Source organism: Zootoca vivipara, chromosome 4 (assembly GCF_963506605.1).
Source record: "Zootoca vivipara chromosome 4, rZooViv1.1, whole genome shotgun sequence".
NCBI lineage: Eukaryota > Metazoa > Chordata > Lepidosauria > Squamata > Lacertidae > Zootoca > Zootoca vivipara.
In genome coordinates, this window is record NC_083279.1 from 82,193,007 (window position 1) to 82,207,650 (window position 14,644).

Below are 14,644 nucleotides of genomic sequence, written 5' to 3' on the forward strand. Positions count from 1 at the left end.
GTAGTTGCTTTGGCAAACGATCATCTGGCATCTGCACAACATGACCAGTCCAGCGAAGTTGATGTTGAAGAATTATTGCTTTGACACTGGCGATCTTTGTTTCTTCCAGTACACTGGCATTAGTTTGCCTCCCCCCCCCCCAGGACATGTGTAAAAATTTTCAGAGACACCATTGATGGAGATCCAAGATCCAAAGGAAGTAAATGTTGTGACTTTGAGCAACTGACCCTGTTCCCGTGGCGTAAATGGCTTTTGAAACTCCCTTCAGCTGGGGAGGGGGCTGCTAAAAATGTCTAACTCCCTTCCACGCACCTTTGGGCTCAAAGATTTGTTGTTCTTTTGATCCTGGACGTAGCATTTAGACATGTCTTCTTTCCCCGCTCTGTATTCATCGCCTGTTGGCCCCAAAACAAACTCTCAATCCTCGTGAGAAGTCCTGGGGAAGAGACAGTCGAAGGCGGCTGACGTCTCACCTGGAACAGCTGGGGGAAATGGTGACCTTTTCCTTTGACAAAGCAGTCAGGTGTTTGAATCTGAAAAGCAGCCGGGTTCTCTGGTCCTAAACAGAAGGGGGTTTGCGTGGCACAGTGTGTGGGGACCAAGCCTACACACTTGCAGTACTGTAGCAGTACTGTCTCCGATTAGGATTGCTTTTGGCTTTATCACTTAATTCACTAATGCGCTTTCCAGAAGAGGTTCTCCAAGATCTTTCTAGTTTGGCACAGGGGCTTGAGGTGAGCAGGTATTCTCCTACACCTACTTCTTACAGCACTTTTCTGTCAATGTATTATATGCAATGCTCAACCATGGTTTGGTATTGCAAGAACAACCCTAGTATCTCTTCTGAAAACGAAACGAAAAACAAAAAGCTGTGACAATAAATAGTGAAAAATATATAAATATATTATAGCAACAGTATAAATAATAATAAAATATCCATGCAAATGCAATGGCCTGACACATACGTTCAACGGTGAAACATCACTAATCTCTGACAGTCTATAGTGCAATACTTTACTTGGGAATCAAATGTTCCAGGTACAGTAATTATAAAATTGATGTTCAGTGGTATTCTGTTTCCAGCAAAATTCGTTGACTATCCTCGTTTACCCTGATGGGTTGCTAGCTGAAAATCCTCCCGTTTCACTGGTGAAACTCCAGTTTCCTCAAAGGAACAAGCTTTATCAATGGGAACAATATAAGAGAGAATTTAACAATGGCTAAAAAGCTCCAGCGTTACATACAATCTTCAAGGTCGGCAGAAGCTTCTTACAGCACTTTTCTGTCAGTATATTATATGCAATTCTCAACCATGGTTTGGTATTGCAAGAACAAGCCTAGTCTCCCTTCTGGGCTTGTGCAGCCCCTCTCACTGCTCCTGCTGCAAGGATGAGATTGGAAGCTTTAGCTTGCCTTTTAAGAGGACACACCGGTTAGCATGTTATTCAGACCCTAAACTGTGGTTAATCACAACTGTGCTTGGTGAAAGTAAATATATAAACTGTGGTTTGAAGTTGCCCTGTTTCCACTTGCCAAAATTAAGATTAACCACAGTTTGTCTGAGTGAGGATAATAAAGCAAGCTTCAGTTAACTAAAAATGGAAGTAAAGGCTTATAAACTACACCTACTGGCTGCTTCAGAGGGGAATGAGGCAGCATGCGAATCTGGAGGGGTAGGAGTGGGTAGCTAGACTCTTTCTGGTAATATAAACGATGGTTTAGTGTTGCGTCCAGCCAAGCCCTATATTTAACTGCTTTGTCATTTTTGATGTTGCTACCCGCCCAGAGAGTATTTAAAAATTGGCAAAGTTAAACATCTAGATAATTACAGAACTTGTTTGTTTGAGAACTGTGTGTCTATGCAGTTTGAAAGAACAACATGGGGAGTTCTTCAAAATTTTTATACTCCTAGTTCCTTGGGAGGACATGACACCCACAGCCTTGCCTCCTGGCCTGAAGATAATTGAGGAGCTGGTTTTGCCTGAGGAAGAAAATGAACTTTTAGAAAGCATTGATTGGGCAGAGGATGAAGTTACCTCAACCGGTAAGTAATGCTTCCTAAGAATGGCTGTTATTTTGGATGACTGCCAATCACATATTTCCTCACTCTTTGAGGGGATTTTTTTGGGGGGTGGGTATGGTAAATCGGGTTTGGCTCCCCAATTTTGGGGAATGAGGCCAGAGATTTGGAGCGAGAGAATAACTTCCCTCAGAGCTATTCCCAGGTACTCTGCTTAAGCCAGAAACACTGGTGCAGATGGAGCCTGTTGTGGCAGGACTTTCCTGGCCTGAGGAAATGCTGTTTCCCACATGAGATTCAGCCTCGGAAGTTTTAGTGGATCCACAGGTTCCTCCTGTCCCCATTGGAGCCAAGATCGTGAAAGTAGGCTTGGCCCTTTTAAGTGAGGAGGCTCCTCTTGCTGAAGGCAGAAGTAGTTACTCAGATAAAGCAGGTCCCCTTTGAGGTTGGCTGGTGATGAGCCAATATTTGAGGTTCTGCTATGATGGCAGTTCCAATTTGAGTGCTGCATAGAGCTATCTTTCAGCATTTGGAGTGAAACACTCTGCAGAAGTTGAAAATAAGAAAGCTTTGTTTCCTTCTGGGTTCCCTCGCTGCGAGAAGCAAAGTTACAGAGAACTAGGCAGAGAGCCTTCTTGGTAGTGGCACCCTCCTTGTGGAACGCCCTCCCTTCAGATGTCAAGGAGATAAAGAACTACACAACTTTCAGAAGACATCTGAAGGCAGCCCTTTATCGGGAAATTGTTACTGTTTGATGTTTATTATGTTTTTATATATGCTGTAAGCCACCCAGATGGGCGGGGTATAAATAAAATACAGTGGTACCTCGGGTTACAGACACTTCAGGTTACAAACTCCGCTAACCCAGAAATAGTACCTCGGGTTAAGAACTTTGTCCCAGGATGAGGACAGAAATCGTGCGGTGGTGGCAGCAGGAGGCCCCATTAGCTAAAGTGGTACCTCAGGTCAGGGCCGTCCCTAGGTCCGGTGGCGCGGGGTGCCAGGCCACCAGGGGCGCTGCTGCGCCCGCTGAGAGGCACGGCTGATGCAGCCCCAGGTGTGCCTCTCAGCTTTTCAGCGGCTTCAGGCCGCTCTCGGGAGGCACGTGGGCCTGGGGCCGTCTCCGCCGCGTGCAGGGGCGTCGCAACAGGGGGCGGGCAGCACCCTCTGGCCCAGGGCCGGCCCTACAGCAGGCTGGGTGGCGCAGTGCAGCTGCGCGCGGCGCCTGCCCACCGCACTGGAAAATGGGGCGGGGGCGGGGCGCCGGAGGGATACATCGCGGCAGGACGCCAGGCATGCTTAAGACGGCACTGCCTCAGGTTAAGAACAGTTACAGGTTAAGAACAGACCTCCGGAATGAATTAAGTTCTTAACCCAAGGTACCACTGTAATAATAATAATAATAATAATAATAATAATAATAATAATAATAACCACTGTAATAATAATAATAAATAAATAAATAAAATTAAAGGAAATACTATCTCAATAGGAAAGATTCTAATTCTATCCAACCAAGGTAAAGGTGCTTTGAGCCATGCTTGTTCTTAACACGGGTCAGCAAACTTTTTCAGCAGGGGGCCGGTCCACTGTCCCTCAGACCTTGTGGGGGGCCGGACTATATTTTTTGGGGAAAATGAACGAATTCCTATGCCCCACAAATAACCCAGAGATGCATTTTAAATAAAAGGACACATTCTACTCATGTAAAAACACCAGACAGGTCCTACAAATAACCCAGAGATGCATTTTAAATAAAAGGACACATTCTACTCGTGTAAAAACATGCTGATTCCTGGACCGTCCGCAGGCAGGATTTAGAAGGCGATTGAGCCAGATCCGGCCCCCGGGCCTTAGTTTGGGGACCCTGTTCTTAATCCATGGAATTTTGACAGGTGTAGGTTCCCATCTTGCTAAGTTTTTATTCGACAGGTTGGGAACCTCTCGATGCTGCTCAGCTACAATCGTCATCTTTCCTAGTCAGGATGGCCAGTTATCAGATATAATGGGGATATAGTCAAACAGCATCAGAGTGTCAAATGCTTCCTGTTCCTGCTGTCATGCTTTTGGACTGAACGGTGCTGAAATTTGGGCTGGACAATGAATTATTTGCCTAAATGCTTGCAAGTGCCATGAGACAGGAACTGTGAAAATAAAGATGATTAACTGTTTTTCAGGATTTGCATCATTCCATTCCAAGAAAATTCTGCTTGAGGTCTTTTTACAGCAAAAGATAAACATGCATATTAATCTTATCTGTGATATATATATTGTGGTTATTTTTTCCCCCTCCCCTTCCAAACATGGCTCTGTTTTTCTTCCTTTCCATTTTCACAGCTCAGAAGTCTCTGAAACACAGGAGAGTAAAACATTTTGGATACGAGTTTCGGTATGATAACAACAATGTTGATAGAGACAGACCGTTACCTGGAGGTGAGCATCCCGATGGAATGCCTCTTATGTGTGCTCCGTTGAATAATCAGTACAGCTTCCTTCACTGATTAGGAGTGGTTACAATTCTGTATATGCTTACTGGGGAGTAACTGCTGTTGAAATCTGTGAAACTTGCTTCCAAGTATACAAGAAAAATGGGTTTGCAGGGCAAGGCTTCCATTCACCTAGGTTGTAATCTTAAACATGGGGTTGACTCCCAGGTAAGTGGGTCTTAAAGGACTTCGGCCTAGATATGTGTTTGAATCCTTTTCCTTTTAACGTGTTTAGGGAAGAGTCCAGAAAATGCTTGACAACGAGTGGCTTTGAAAGTCTGACATGTGTATGAGATGCACAAACCCTGAAGAAGGTAGCAGGAGTTTTGGAAGACCAAAACATTTTGGAAGATCCAACATTACAGCTAGTGCGGGAGTGGGGAGCAGGCAAACGTACATTGGCTCCCAGTACGTTTCCGAGCACAATTCAAAGTGTTGGTGCTGACCTTTAAAGCCCTAAATGGCCTCGGTCCAGTATACCTGAAGGAGCGTCTCCACCTCCATCATTCTGCCCGGACACTGAGGTCCAGTACCGAGGGCCTTCTGGCGCTTCCCTCATTGCGAGAAGCCAACTTGCAGGGAACTAGGCATAGGGCCTTCTCGGTGGTGGCGCCTGCCCTGTGGAACGCCCTCCCAACAGATGTCAAAGCGGAAAACAACTACCAGACTTTTAGAAGACATCTGAAGGCAGCCCTGTTCAGGGAGGCTTTTAATGTTGAATAGATTATTGTGTTTTATTTTTCTGTTGGAAGCCGCCCAGAGTGGCTGGGGAAACTCAGCCAGATGGGCAGGGTATAAATAATAAATTATTATTATTATTATTATGCCCAAACTGCGGCCCTCCAGATGTTTTGGCCTACAACTCCCATGATCCCTAGCTAACAGGACCAGTGGTCAGGGATGATGGGAATTGTAGTCCAAAACTTTTGGAGGGCCGAAGTTTGGGGGTGCCTGGTGTGGAGTATATGGGATGTTAGGGGAGGCGTAGTACCTCTGGTGGGGGGACACATTGTGCTCCTTCTGGAGTAGTTTGTCCACCTTTGGTCTCAACCCCACTCTCACCTCTCACCTGTGGCTCCTAGAAGCTGTCAGCATGCGACAGCAGCCACACCCTGGGAACGGTTTCGACTGGCTGCCTAACCAGGTTAGGGTAGCCGATGTGTCTCAAATCCTCAGTGAGTTAGGCACTTCCCCTGCATGCGAAGACAGAATGAGACCAATGGTGGGTCCGATGGTCAAGAAGGCGGTTTCTGCACATGCTGTAGAGGGAACTGAGGGGCTGATGGGGCTCGTCAACCTGGGAAGTTAACCCATCTAGGAAAGAGAAAACTCTGATCCTAAACCTCCTCTGCCTTGCGAGATATCTTCAGGAGGAGAAAAGGCTAAAGAGTAAAACCTACACTATCCAGAGCGGAGTCCTTAAGGCGGTTGGATGGCACCTTGTATGCCTCCTTCTGGCAACTCCTGCAGCCAAGCTGGTGCCAAACGTATTGCTCTGATTTCCTTTGGACCACAACAGTGAGGCTGAGAGCGGGGTCTTGTGATATGGGCAGCCCAGGACTTCCATGCACACTGCCCAGTTTGCGCCCCAGAGAGGTCACTGCTAATGCAGCAGTTTACCCCCAGAGGCACACTCCATTTCCTCTTGAGGCAGACAATTGCGGGAGGATGGAGTTGTAAGCGACTCCTAAGCACTTTCCCCTCACGTTCTATTAGGAGACGGAAATTTTGCTCACAGCAAGAAGTAGCCGTGCGAAGCCTGATCGTTTGCACATTAAGACAGTGTACATTACAGTTCGCTTCATCCCTTTCCCTGCACATCAGAATTAGCTCACTCCCAAGCGAGAGGCACAGTAGGATAATTTCAAATTCATTAATTTGGCAAATAAATTCAAAGTTGCCTTCTCCAACGGGCACGCCAATAAGCAAACTCGTGCTGTGATCCAAGGAACACCGCCCCCCCTCCCACCGCAACTCACGCTTATAAAGATGCCGAGACCATTTAGTTGCAATTAGCCTGTTTCTAATTGCTTTATGCTGCTAGCGCATTTAAGAAACATGAAAACAGTCCCTGTGAAAATACCAAGCTGCTTTCTTCTACAATGGCATCAAGTGTAATGTTTTCAGCTATGGAGCAGAAATGTGCAAGGTGAATAATAGCCATGGCTGCATTTGTTTCATTATTTGTTTCATTATTACATTTATACTCTACTTCTCATCCAAGGAGCTCAAAGCCACATAAGGGACCCAGGTGGCGCTGTGGGTTAAACCACTGAGCCTAGGGCTTGCTGATCAGAAGGTCAGCGGTTCGAATCCCTGTGACGTGGTGAGCTTCCGTTGCTCGGTCCCAGCTCCTGCCAACCTAGCAGTTCGAAAGCACGTCAAAATGCAAGTAGATAAATAGGAACCGCTACAGCGGGAAGGTAAACGGCATTTCCGTGTGCTGCTCTGGTTTGCCAGAAGTGGCTTTGTCATGCTGGCCACATGACCTGGAAGCTGTACGCTGGCTCCCTCGGCCAATAATGCGAGATGAGCGCCACAACCCCAGAGTCGGTCACAACTGGACCTAATGGTCAGGGGTCCCTTTACCTTTACCTTTACCCTACTTCTCCTCCAAGGAGCTCAAAGCCACAGACTTGTCATTCTCCCTCCTCCTCTTAACATCACAACAGCCCTGTGAGGTAGAATTAGGCTGACAAATTGTGACAGGCTTAAGGTCACTTGGCGAGCTTCATAGTTGTGCAGATTTAAACCTCTGTAGTCCTTGTCCAACGCTCTAGCTACAACGCCATAATGGCAAAAAAACCCCAAAACCATAAAAATGTAACTGACATGTTTTCCTTTTTGTGGTGTATTCTGTATGAAGAGTTCAGCGTTGAAACTTCGCAGCTTTCCTAATTGTATGCTTTATTTGTTTTCTGATGTGGGAATGTTTTGTTGTGGCTGAGGGAAGAGGGAGAAAACCTTCTGCTTTCATATTTTCTCACAACCTCAGGTCTCCCAGATATCTGCAACACACTTCTTGCGAAATGGTTGAAGATGGGGCACATTAAGGAGAAACCTGATCAACTGACTATAAATCAATATGAACCTGGACAGGGTATGTACATGTGTTGCACTAACATCTTTTAACCTGACACAAACACCCCTTATTAAAAATGTCTTGGTAAATGCAGAAATATTATTGGACATATGGGAGGTGTCAGTTCCTTGGGTATATGGGGCAAGCACCCCAAGGTCTCCAGTTGATACCCAGTTGAAACTGAAGACCGCAGTCCTACATCTTGTTAGGAACATTGAAAGCTGTCTTATATTATCAAGTCCGTTGGTTCATTTGGCTGGGCATGGTTGACATTGATTGAAGGTTTAGGTAGGAGTCTTTTCCCAGCCCTTCTTAAAGATGGGGAAAGAAATTGATCTTTGTGTGTGTTTTGTTTAGGCAAACCTATCTAGACATGTTACTGTTGGTGCAAATAAAAATACAGTATACAAAGGCCAATTCCTGGATGTTAACATCCAAGTTTAGAGCAAGTAGTCTTTGTTGAGAGAACCCTGGCAGAGATTTAAAGTCACAATCCATGCAGCAAAGTAAAGCGTGGAACTATAGGCTGTTTGGCCTTTAAAATATGCCCTTCCAAGTTCCCCGTAAATTTCCCAGCACAGGAAAAGACCACACATTTGGTAAGTTAAAAATTGGTTTACTTACAAACTCTGCAAAGGTCACATTCATGTGCTTTTCCCGTTCGTCAGCCAGAAAAGTTGCACAGGTAGTAAAATTTAGCTGAGTTACAAAGTGGTAAAAGTTCCTGGACACGAGAATGGCTGGTGAGAGCCATGCGGTTGAGCTGGAGCAACCAGTTTAAAGCTCTTCACACAATGAGCTTCTTAGGTAGAGTGGGTACAACAATGGACTTGATTGCCTATTTCCTCCCAAGGTGAGAAGAAGTGATATACGGTAGCTAAGCCTGGCAGGACAGCTTACTCTCTGGCATTAACCCCTTCATGCATTAATTGAACGTGAGCATGTTGGTTATATAAAGCTGCTTATCTTAGTTACATGTGAGTGCTGCTGTAGATTGTAATAATCTTTCAAATCCCCCCTTTTATCAATAGTTTTAATGTATTGTTATATATTTTTGTAAACTGCTTAGAGGTTCTCTTATAATCAAGTGGTATATGAATTTTGATAGATATATGTGAGGGATTGAACCTGGGACCTTTTGTATGCAAAACGTGTACTTTTCCGCTGAGCAAGACCCCTCTATCCTAAAACATCTAGTGATGCAAAACACATGACATGATAGCATCATGCAGTGACTTGCCCTGCTCCCTACACAACTAAGCTTATAGTGGAGGAACGCATGGCTCCAAGGCATCATATATAGGGTTGCCAGACTCAATAGAGGACAGGACTTCTGTGCCTTTAATTGCCCTGCTCTCTTTTGAGTCTGGAAACCTTAAAGAGAAACCAGCAGACCCTTTGTTTAATTTCCAAGCAAAGGGTCTGCTGGTTTCTCTTTAAGGTTTCCAGACTCAAAAGAGAGCAGGGCAATTAAAGGCACAGAAGTCCTGTCCTCTATTGAGTCTGGCAACCCTAATAATATGCTACATTTTGCATCCCTTAGATGGGGAAATAGTAAGAGGAGTGACAATGGTGCTGAGTTTGGTGCCAAATCTTCATTTGCCATAAATTCTAGTCCTACCTAAGGCATTCATAGCACTTGTAACAATATTTCTTTTTTCTTTGGCTTACGTTGTTGTTAAATTTGATTTATTACCTGTCATAAACTGGGCTGGACGGATAGGAGTTATAGTCCAAAACTTCTGAAGGACACTAGGTGGATTGAGACTGCTGTAGAGAATGAGGGAAGCTTCTTGGCCTACCAGTGTACAAGAGTAAGACTGATGGTGAGCAAAAGGTGAAAAATAGATTCTCACATGTACTGAACCACGGCTTTGTTTTATGTTGCAGGAATCCCTCCTCACATAGATACGCATTCTGCTTTTGAGGATGAGATCATAGCCCTAAGCTTAGGAGCTGAGGTAATTTGTATATCTTTTTCTGGGTTTTTTGAAACAAAAAAAAAAAATCCTTCCAGTAGCACCTTAGAGACCAACTAAGTTTGTCATAGGTATGAGCTTTCGTGTGCATGCACACTTCTTCAGATACACTGAAACAGAAGTCACCAGACTCTTATGTATAGTCAGAGGGTGGGTAGGGGGGTATTATTCAGAAGGGTGGTGGGAATGGGTGATTGGCTGATAGGAGCGGTAAACCTGTTGATGACTGTTAACGACTGTTAATGACTGCAATTGGTCTTGCAGGAAAAGCAAGGGGTGAGGTGCTAAAGAAAGCTATATCATGTATAATGAGATAAGAATCCAGTGTCCTTATTCAGACCAGGTCTCTCCATGGTTTTAAGCTTGGTAATGAGTTGCAATTCAGCAACTTCTCTTTCCAGTCTGTTTCTGAATTTTTTCTGTAATAAAACAGCTACTTTGAGATCTTGCATAGAATGTCCTGGGAGATTGAAGTGTTCTCCTACTGGTTTCTCTATCTTGTGATTCCTGATGTCAGATTTATGTCCATTTATCCTTTGGCGTAGGGTTTGGCCTGCTTGTCCAATATAGAGAGCTGAAGGGCACTGTTGGCATTTGATGGCATACACAATGTTAGAAGATGAGCAATTAAATAGTCCTGAGATGGTATGTTGGATGTTGTTGGGGCCAGTAATGATGTTGTCCGGGTGTATGCGGCAGCAAAGTTGGCATCTGGGTTTATTGCAGGCTCTGGTACCAGTGTCCATGTTAAGGCTGGTGGTGGTATTATTGTGGGTGAGGAGTTGTTTAAGATTGGGTGGCTAAATTCAATACGTGATCCGTGTTTGAGAAGATGTGATGTATTTGCACTTAATTAATTTTTATTTATATTGTAACTGAACTATGGTGTGAACAGGCAATGGCTTAGATCTCAAGATCTATTAGTTACTTGTGGCTGAGAGGGATTTGGCTTCTGTTTTGGCTTAAAACATTTCACCCCACCTGCCATGGCCTTACAGGATATACCATTTTTAAAAGCGAGAGGAGTTTTAAAAGCAGTTTGTTTGATATGGTGTGACATCACAATAAGCCTTTTAATCATTGTTTTTAAATGCTACTGGTCCTTTGTATCTCAGCCAGTGTTGCAGCAGATAGAAATTGTAGCGTATTTTACTGTTCCTTCAAGTGCATTAGAAATTCTTTTTCTATCCTGCTTGTGAAAAATGTGAGGCTTAGCATTGCATCTGAGAACATTGAAGAGGGGCTCCTGGAAACTATGTCAACTCTCTCAGGAATATAGCTATAATTTTATGAAAAATGCTTCTCACTCCATAGAGATATTGGAGCTTTTGTGCAGGATTTAATAGACCATAATATTCCTCAGCACAGGGCAGGTGGAAGCTAGGAGGAGGGAGGGAGGAGGTGTGATGGGGGGGGGCATGGCGCAAAAAAAAAAGGCGATGCAATTTTTTAAAAAAAGAACAGAATCCCCACGCCGATCCACGGACGGTCCGCGGGCAAGATCCTAAGGGCAATTGGGCCAGATCCGGCCCGCAGACCGTAGTTTGCCGACCCCTGCCTTACTTCTTGTTTCCATAATAGGATCCAACGTATTCATTATGTCTCTGAAATTTGTCCTGTGTATATCAAAATTGCACCAAGCTTGCTGATACCCCTCTCTTGTACATGGGTGGTTCCAGGGAGCAGGTGGTGCTGTGGTCTAAACCACTGAGCCTCTTGGGCTTGCTGATCAGAAGGTCAGCAGTTCGAATCCCTGCAACGGGGTGAGCTCCCGTTGCTCTATCCCAGCTTCTGCCAACCTCACAGTTTGAAAGCATGCCAGTGCAAGTAGATAAATAGGTACCACTGCGGCGGGAAGGTAAACAGCGTTTCCATGTGCTCTGGTTTCCATCGGGGTGTCCCATTGCGCCAGAAGCGGTTTAGTCATGACCTGGAAAGCTGTCTGCAGACAATAGCCGGCTCCCTCGGCCTGAAGCGAGATGAGCGCTGCACCCCATAGTCACCTTTGACTGGACTTAACCGTCCTGGGGTCCTTTACCTTTTTATTTTTTATTTTTACATGGGTGGTTCTGTTTTGGCTGCATAAGCAACAACCCTAAATATTTGAAGAAGAGGAAATGAGATAATAGTAATTATTATTAATCGGAACCTCACTGAACAATTGGATACATCCTTTGATTCATATCGTGATGTGCACACCCCCACTTGAAATTATGTGTGACTGTAAGTCAACTGTAAGCAGATACTCTGTAGGAATACATTTTAGCCCATCCTTTAAAATGTATTTGCTCTGCCTGGAAAAAAATAATCCCAGGGCTCCTTCATTTTGCAAGTAATTTATTACCATTTTTAAAAAATCCTTCTGTTGTATCTTGCATTGAATGTGCATTCATAATTAAGAAAATCACGTAATAAAAATTGGGGAATGGATCGTACTTCCTGAAAGGTTAAAAAAAAGTATGTACATAATGTCTAAAATTCCACTTGATTTTTCTGCAGTTCAGGTTTTTAACCAGACCTCCAACCATGAAGGCAAATGAGCACTTTGAAAGTTTATTGCAGTTTATCGCATTACTGTGAAGTGGAGAAGTGCAATTATTCTCCTGTCGCAGACAGAAAACACCACGGCTAAACACCTTTCGAGAACTCTGTAGAAAGGTAGGGTATTATAGCTAGGGTTGTGTAGGTGGTGATTATGATACAACCAGAAAACATAATAAAAAGGGAGAATGCAGCATTAAGAAAAATCTGCTTTAAACCAGTGGTCTTAAAGCTTCTTTTCTCAAGGAAAGCCTTTGCACATTGATTTATCTGCTGAGGAATCTGTCTACCTGTGGGTGTTTGTGTAGGAACCTCCCTGGGGCTTGTCCTAGGGGTGTAGAGTTCAGGGGGCTACTTACACACACACACACACACACACACACACACACACACACACAATGCACCAGCAAAAACAAGACAAAAGATATGGCAAATATTAGCATATAATTTGCATATGCAATTTTATGTGTATAGATGCCAGTTCAGAAATAATTTCTAGAGTTGAAATAGAAATGCAGTGCATCTCATCATAGTGGGAAAGACTGCCATCAGGTGACCTGTGGTCCTATTGCTCGATGGGAAATTCCAAGGCCTCTGCTTTCCTTTGTTATGGTTCTTTAATCCCTGTACTGGACTTGGACCAGGCGGCAACCCTTCAGATAAAAGAACTGTCCTCTGTAAAGTAGGACACATGACCACTCTGGGCAGAGTCCATTTAAATGGGGTGCTGGCCAGGCCTGTTCAGGTTGATCACTGCTCTGTGATCAACCAGACTATCCTGGCTGTAGGATTTTGGGAATCCTCAGCCAAGATACGCTCGGTCTATCCCCTTACCTGAGACAGCCTTCAACCTAAGATTTCTCTCGGGCTGCCTTCAGCGTTCTTGGTGCTCCATGAAAATGAAGAATGGTGGAACTATTTGCGCAGGGGTGCATTTTTCAGTCTTGGGTAATGACTAAAATAGTCGGATTTCTGTTCATAGAATGCAGGGATCTTTTAAGTGCCAAATTCAGATTCCTACCTAGAAAGTACTCAAATGATTGCAGCTATTCCTGTGTGGTGCTAACACAATAAGTTGGTCGTGATAAATACAATTGTAATCCTCATTTTCTTTCTGCACATCAGAGACTTGGGATTCCCCCGCCCCCAGGACGCTATAGTAATTTCTTTGCCTAGGATAGCTCAGTTGGTAGAGCATGAGACTCTTAATCTCAGGGTTGTGGGCTTGACCCCCACCAGGGGTTAAGCTAGATGGTCCTTGTAGTCCCTTCCAACTCTACATTTCTATGATTCTACTGTCAGATTGTTCTGTCTTACTGTCAGTTAAATAAGCAGTAGCTTCCTGATTTATGTGATAAAACACACGCTTGTGTTGCAGCTCACTAGCAATTGCGTACGTGCTGCTTCCCCCAAGGAAATAACCCATTTGCTTGGAAAATGTAAAGAAGCAGACCTGCAAAATGGCATTTTCTTAAGCTGCCTGGTTAGGTGTGACTGTTGTATTCATGGCTTCCGGATGGTGTCTCTAGAGATGCACAAATTGCCTGCATGCCTGCCTTGTTGCGGGAGCATTGCTTCAACTCAGGCTCAGCTTCTGCCAAGCTCTAAACAGACTTCAGTAACTCGAGCCTACGGAAAGAGTCAGGGTCCCATTTTGCAAACTGCCAAAGTAGATGTTGACAGATGAAGCTACGTTTTGTAGAGCTAAGCATCCTTAAGGATGAGGCTCTAATATATATATATATATATGCATTGTAAAATGTAAAAGAGAGAGGAATTGAACCCTGATCCCTCCTTGCATATAAAAAGTTATGACGCTGGAAGATGAGCCCCTCAGGTCGGAAGGCGTCCAACATGCTACTGAGGAAGAGCGGAGGACAAGTACAAGTAGATTCAGAGCTGATGAAGCGGCTGGGCCAAAGCCGAAAGGACGCTCAGTTGCGGATATGCCTGGAAGCGAAAGGAAAGTCCGATGCTGTAAAGAAAAATATTGCATAGGAACCTGGAATGTAAGAACCATGAATAGAGGTAAGCTGGATGTGGTCAAAAATGAGATGACAAGAATAAATATCAACATCCTGGGCATCAGTGAACTAAAATGGAAGGGAATGGGTGAATTCAGTTCGGGTGACTATCATATCTACTACTGTGGGCAAGAATCCTGTAGAAGAAATGGAGTGGCCCTCATAGTCAACAAAAGAGTGGCAAAAGCTGTAATGGGATGCAATCTCAAAAATGACAGAATGATCTCGATACGAATCCAAGGCAGACCTTTTAACATCACAGTAATCCAAGTTTATGCACCAACTACCGGTGCTGAAGAAAGTGAAATTGACCAATTCTATGAAGACCTACAACACCTTCTAGAAATGACACCAAAGAAGGATGTTCTTCTCATTACAGGGGATTGGAATGCTAAAGTAGGGAATCAAGAGATAAAAGGAACAACTGGCAAGTTTGGCCTTGGAGTTCAAAATGAAGCAGGGCAAAGGCTAATAGAGTTCTGTCAAGAGAACAAGCTGGTCATCACAAACAC

The 14,644-nt window shown here is 44.3% G+C and overlaps 1 protein-coding gene and 1 long non-coding RNA gene across 2 annotated transcripts in view; both read left to right on the plus strand.

Annotated features, from left to right (window-relative positions):
• The window catches only part of LOC132592013 (uncharacterized), a 182,371-nt gene that overhangs the window by 48,281 nt on the left and 119,446 nt on the right, over positions 1-14,644 (plus strand). The gene's annotated exons all lie outside the window — the stretch shown is intronic.
• ALKBH8 (alkB homolog 8, tRNA methyltransferase) overlaps positions 1-14,644 on the plus strand; it is a 55,585-nt gene that overhangs the window by 6,831 nt on the left and 34,110 nt on the right. Inside the window, exons 4-7 of the mRNA XM_035115569.2 lie at positions 1,913-2,044; positions 4,358-4,453; positions 7,502-7,606; positions 9,479-9,549. Of these exons, the coding sequence (XP_034971460.1) occupies positions 1,913-2,044; positions 4,358-4,453; positions 7,502-7,606; positions 9,479-9,549 (404 nt within the window). The remainder of the gene's footprint in view (positions 1-1,912; positions 2,045-4,357; positions 4,454-7,501; positions 7,607-9,478; positions 9,550-14,644) is intronic.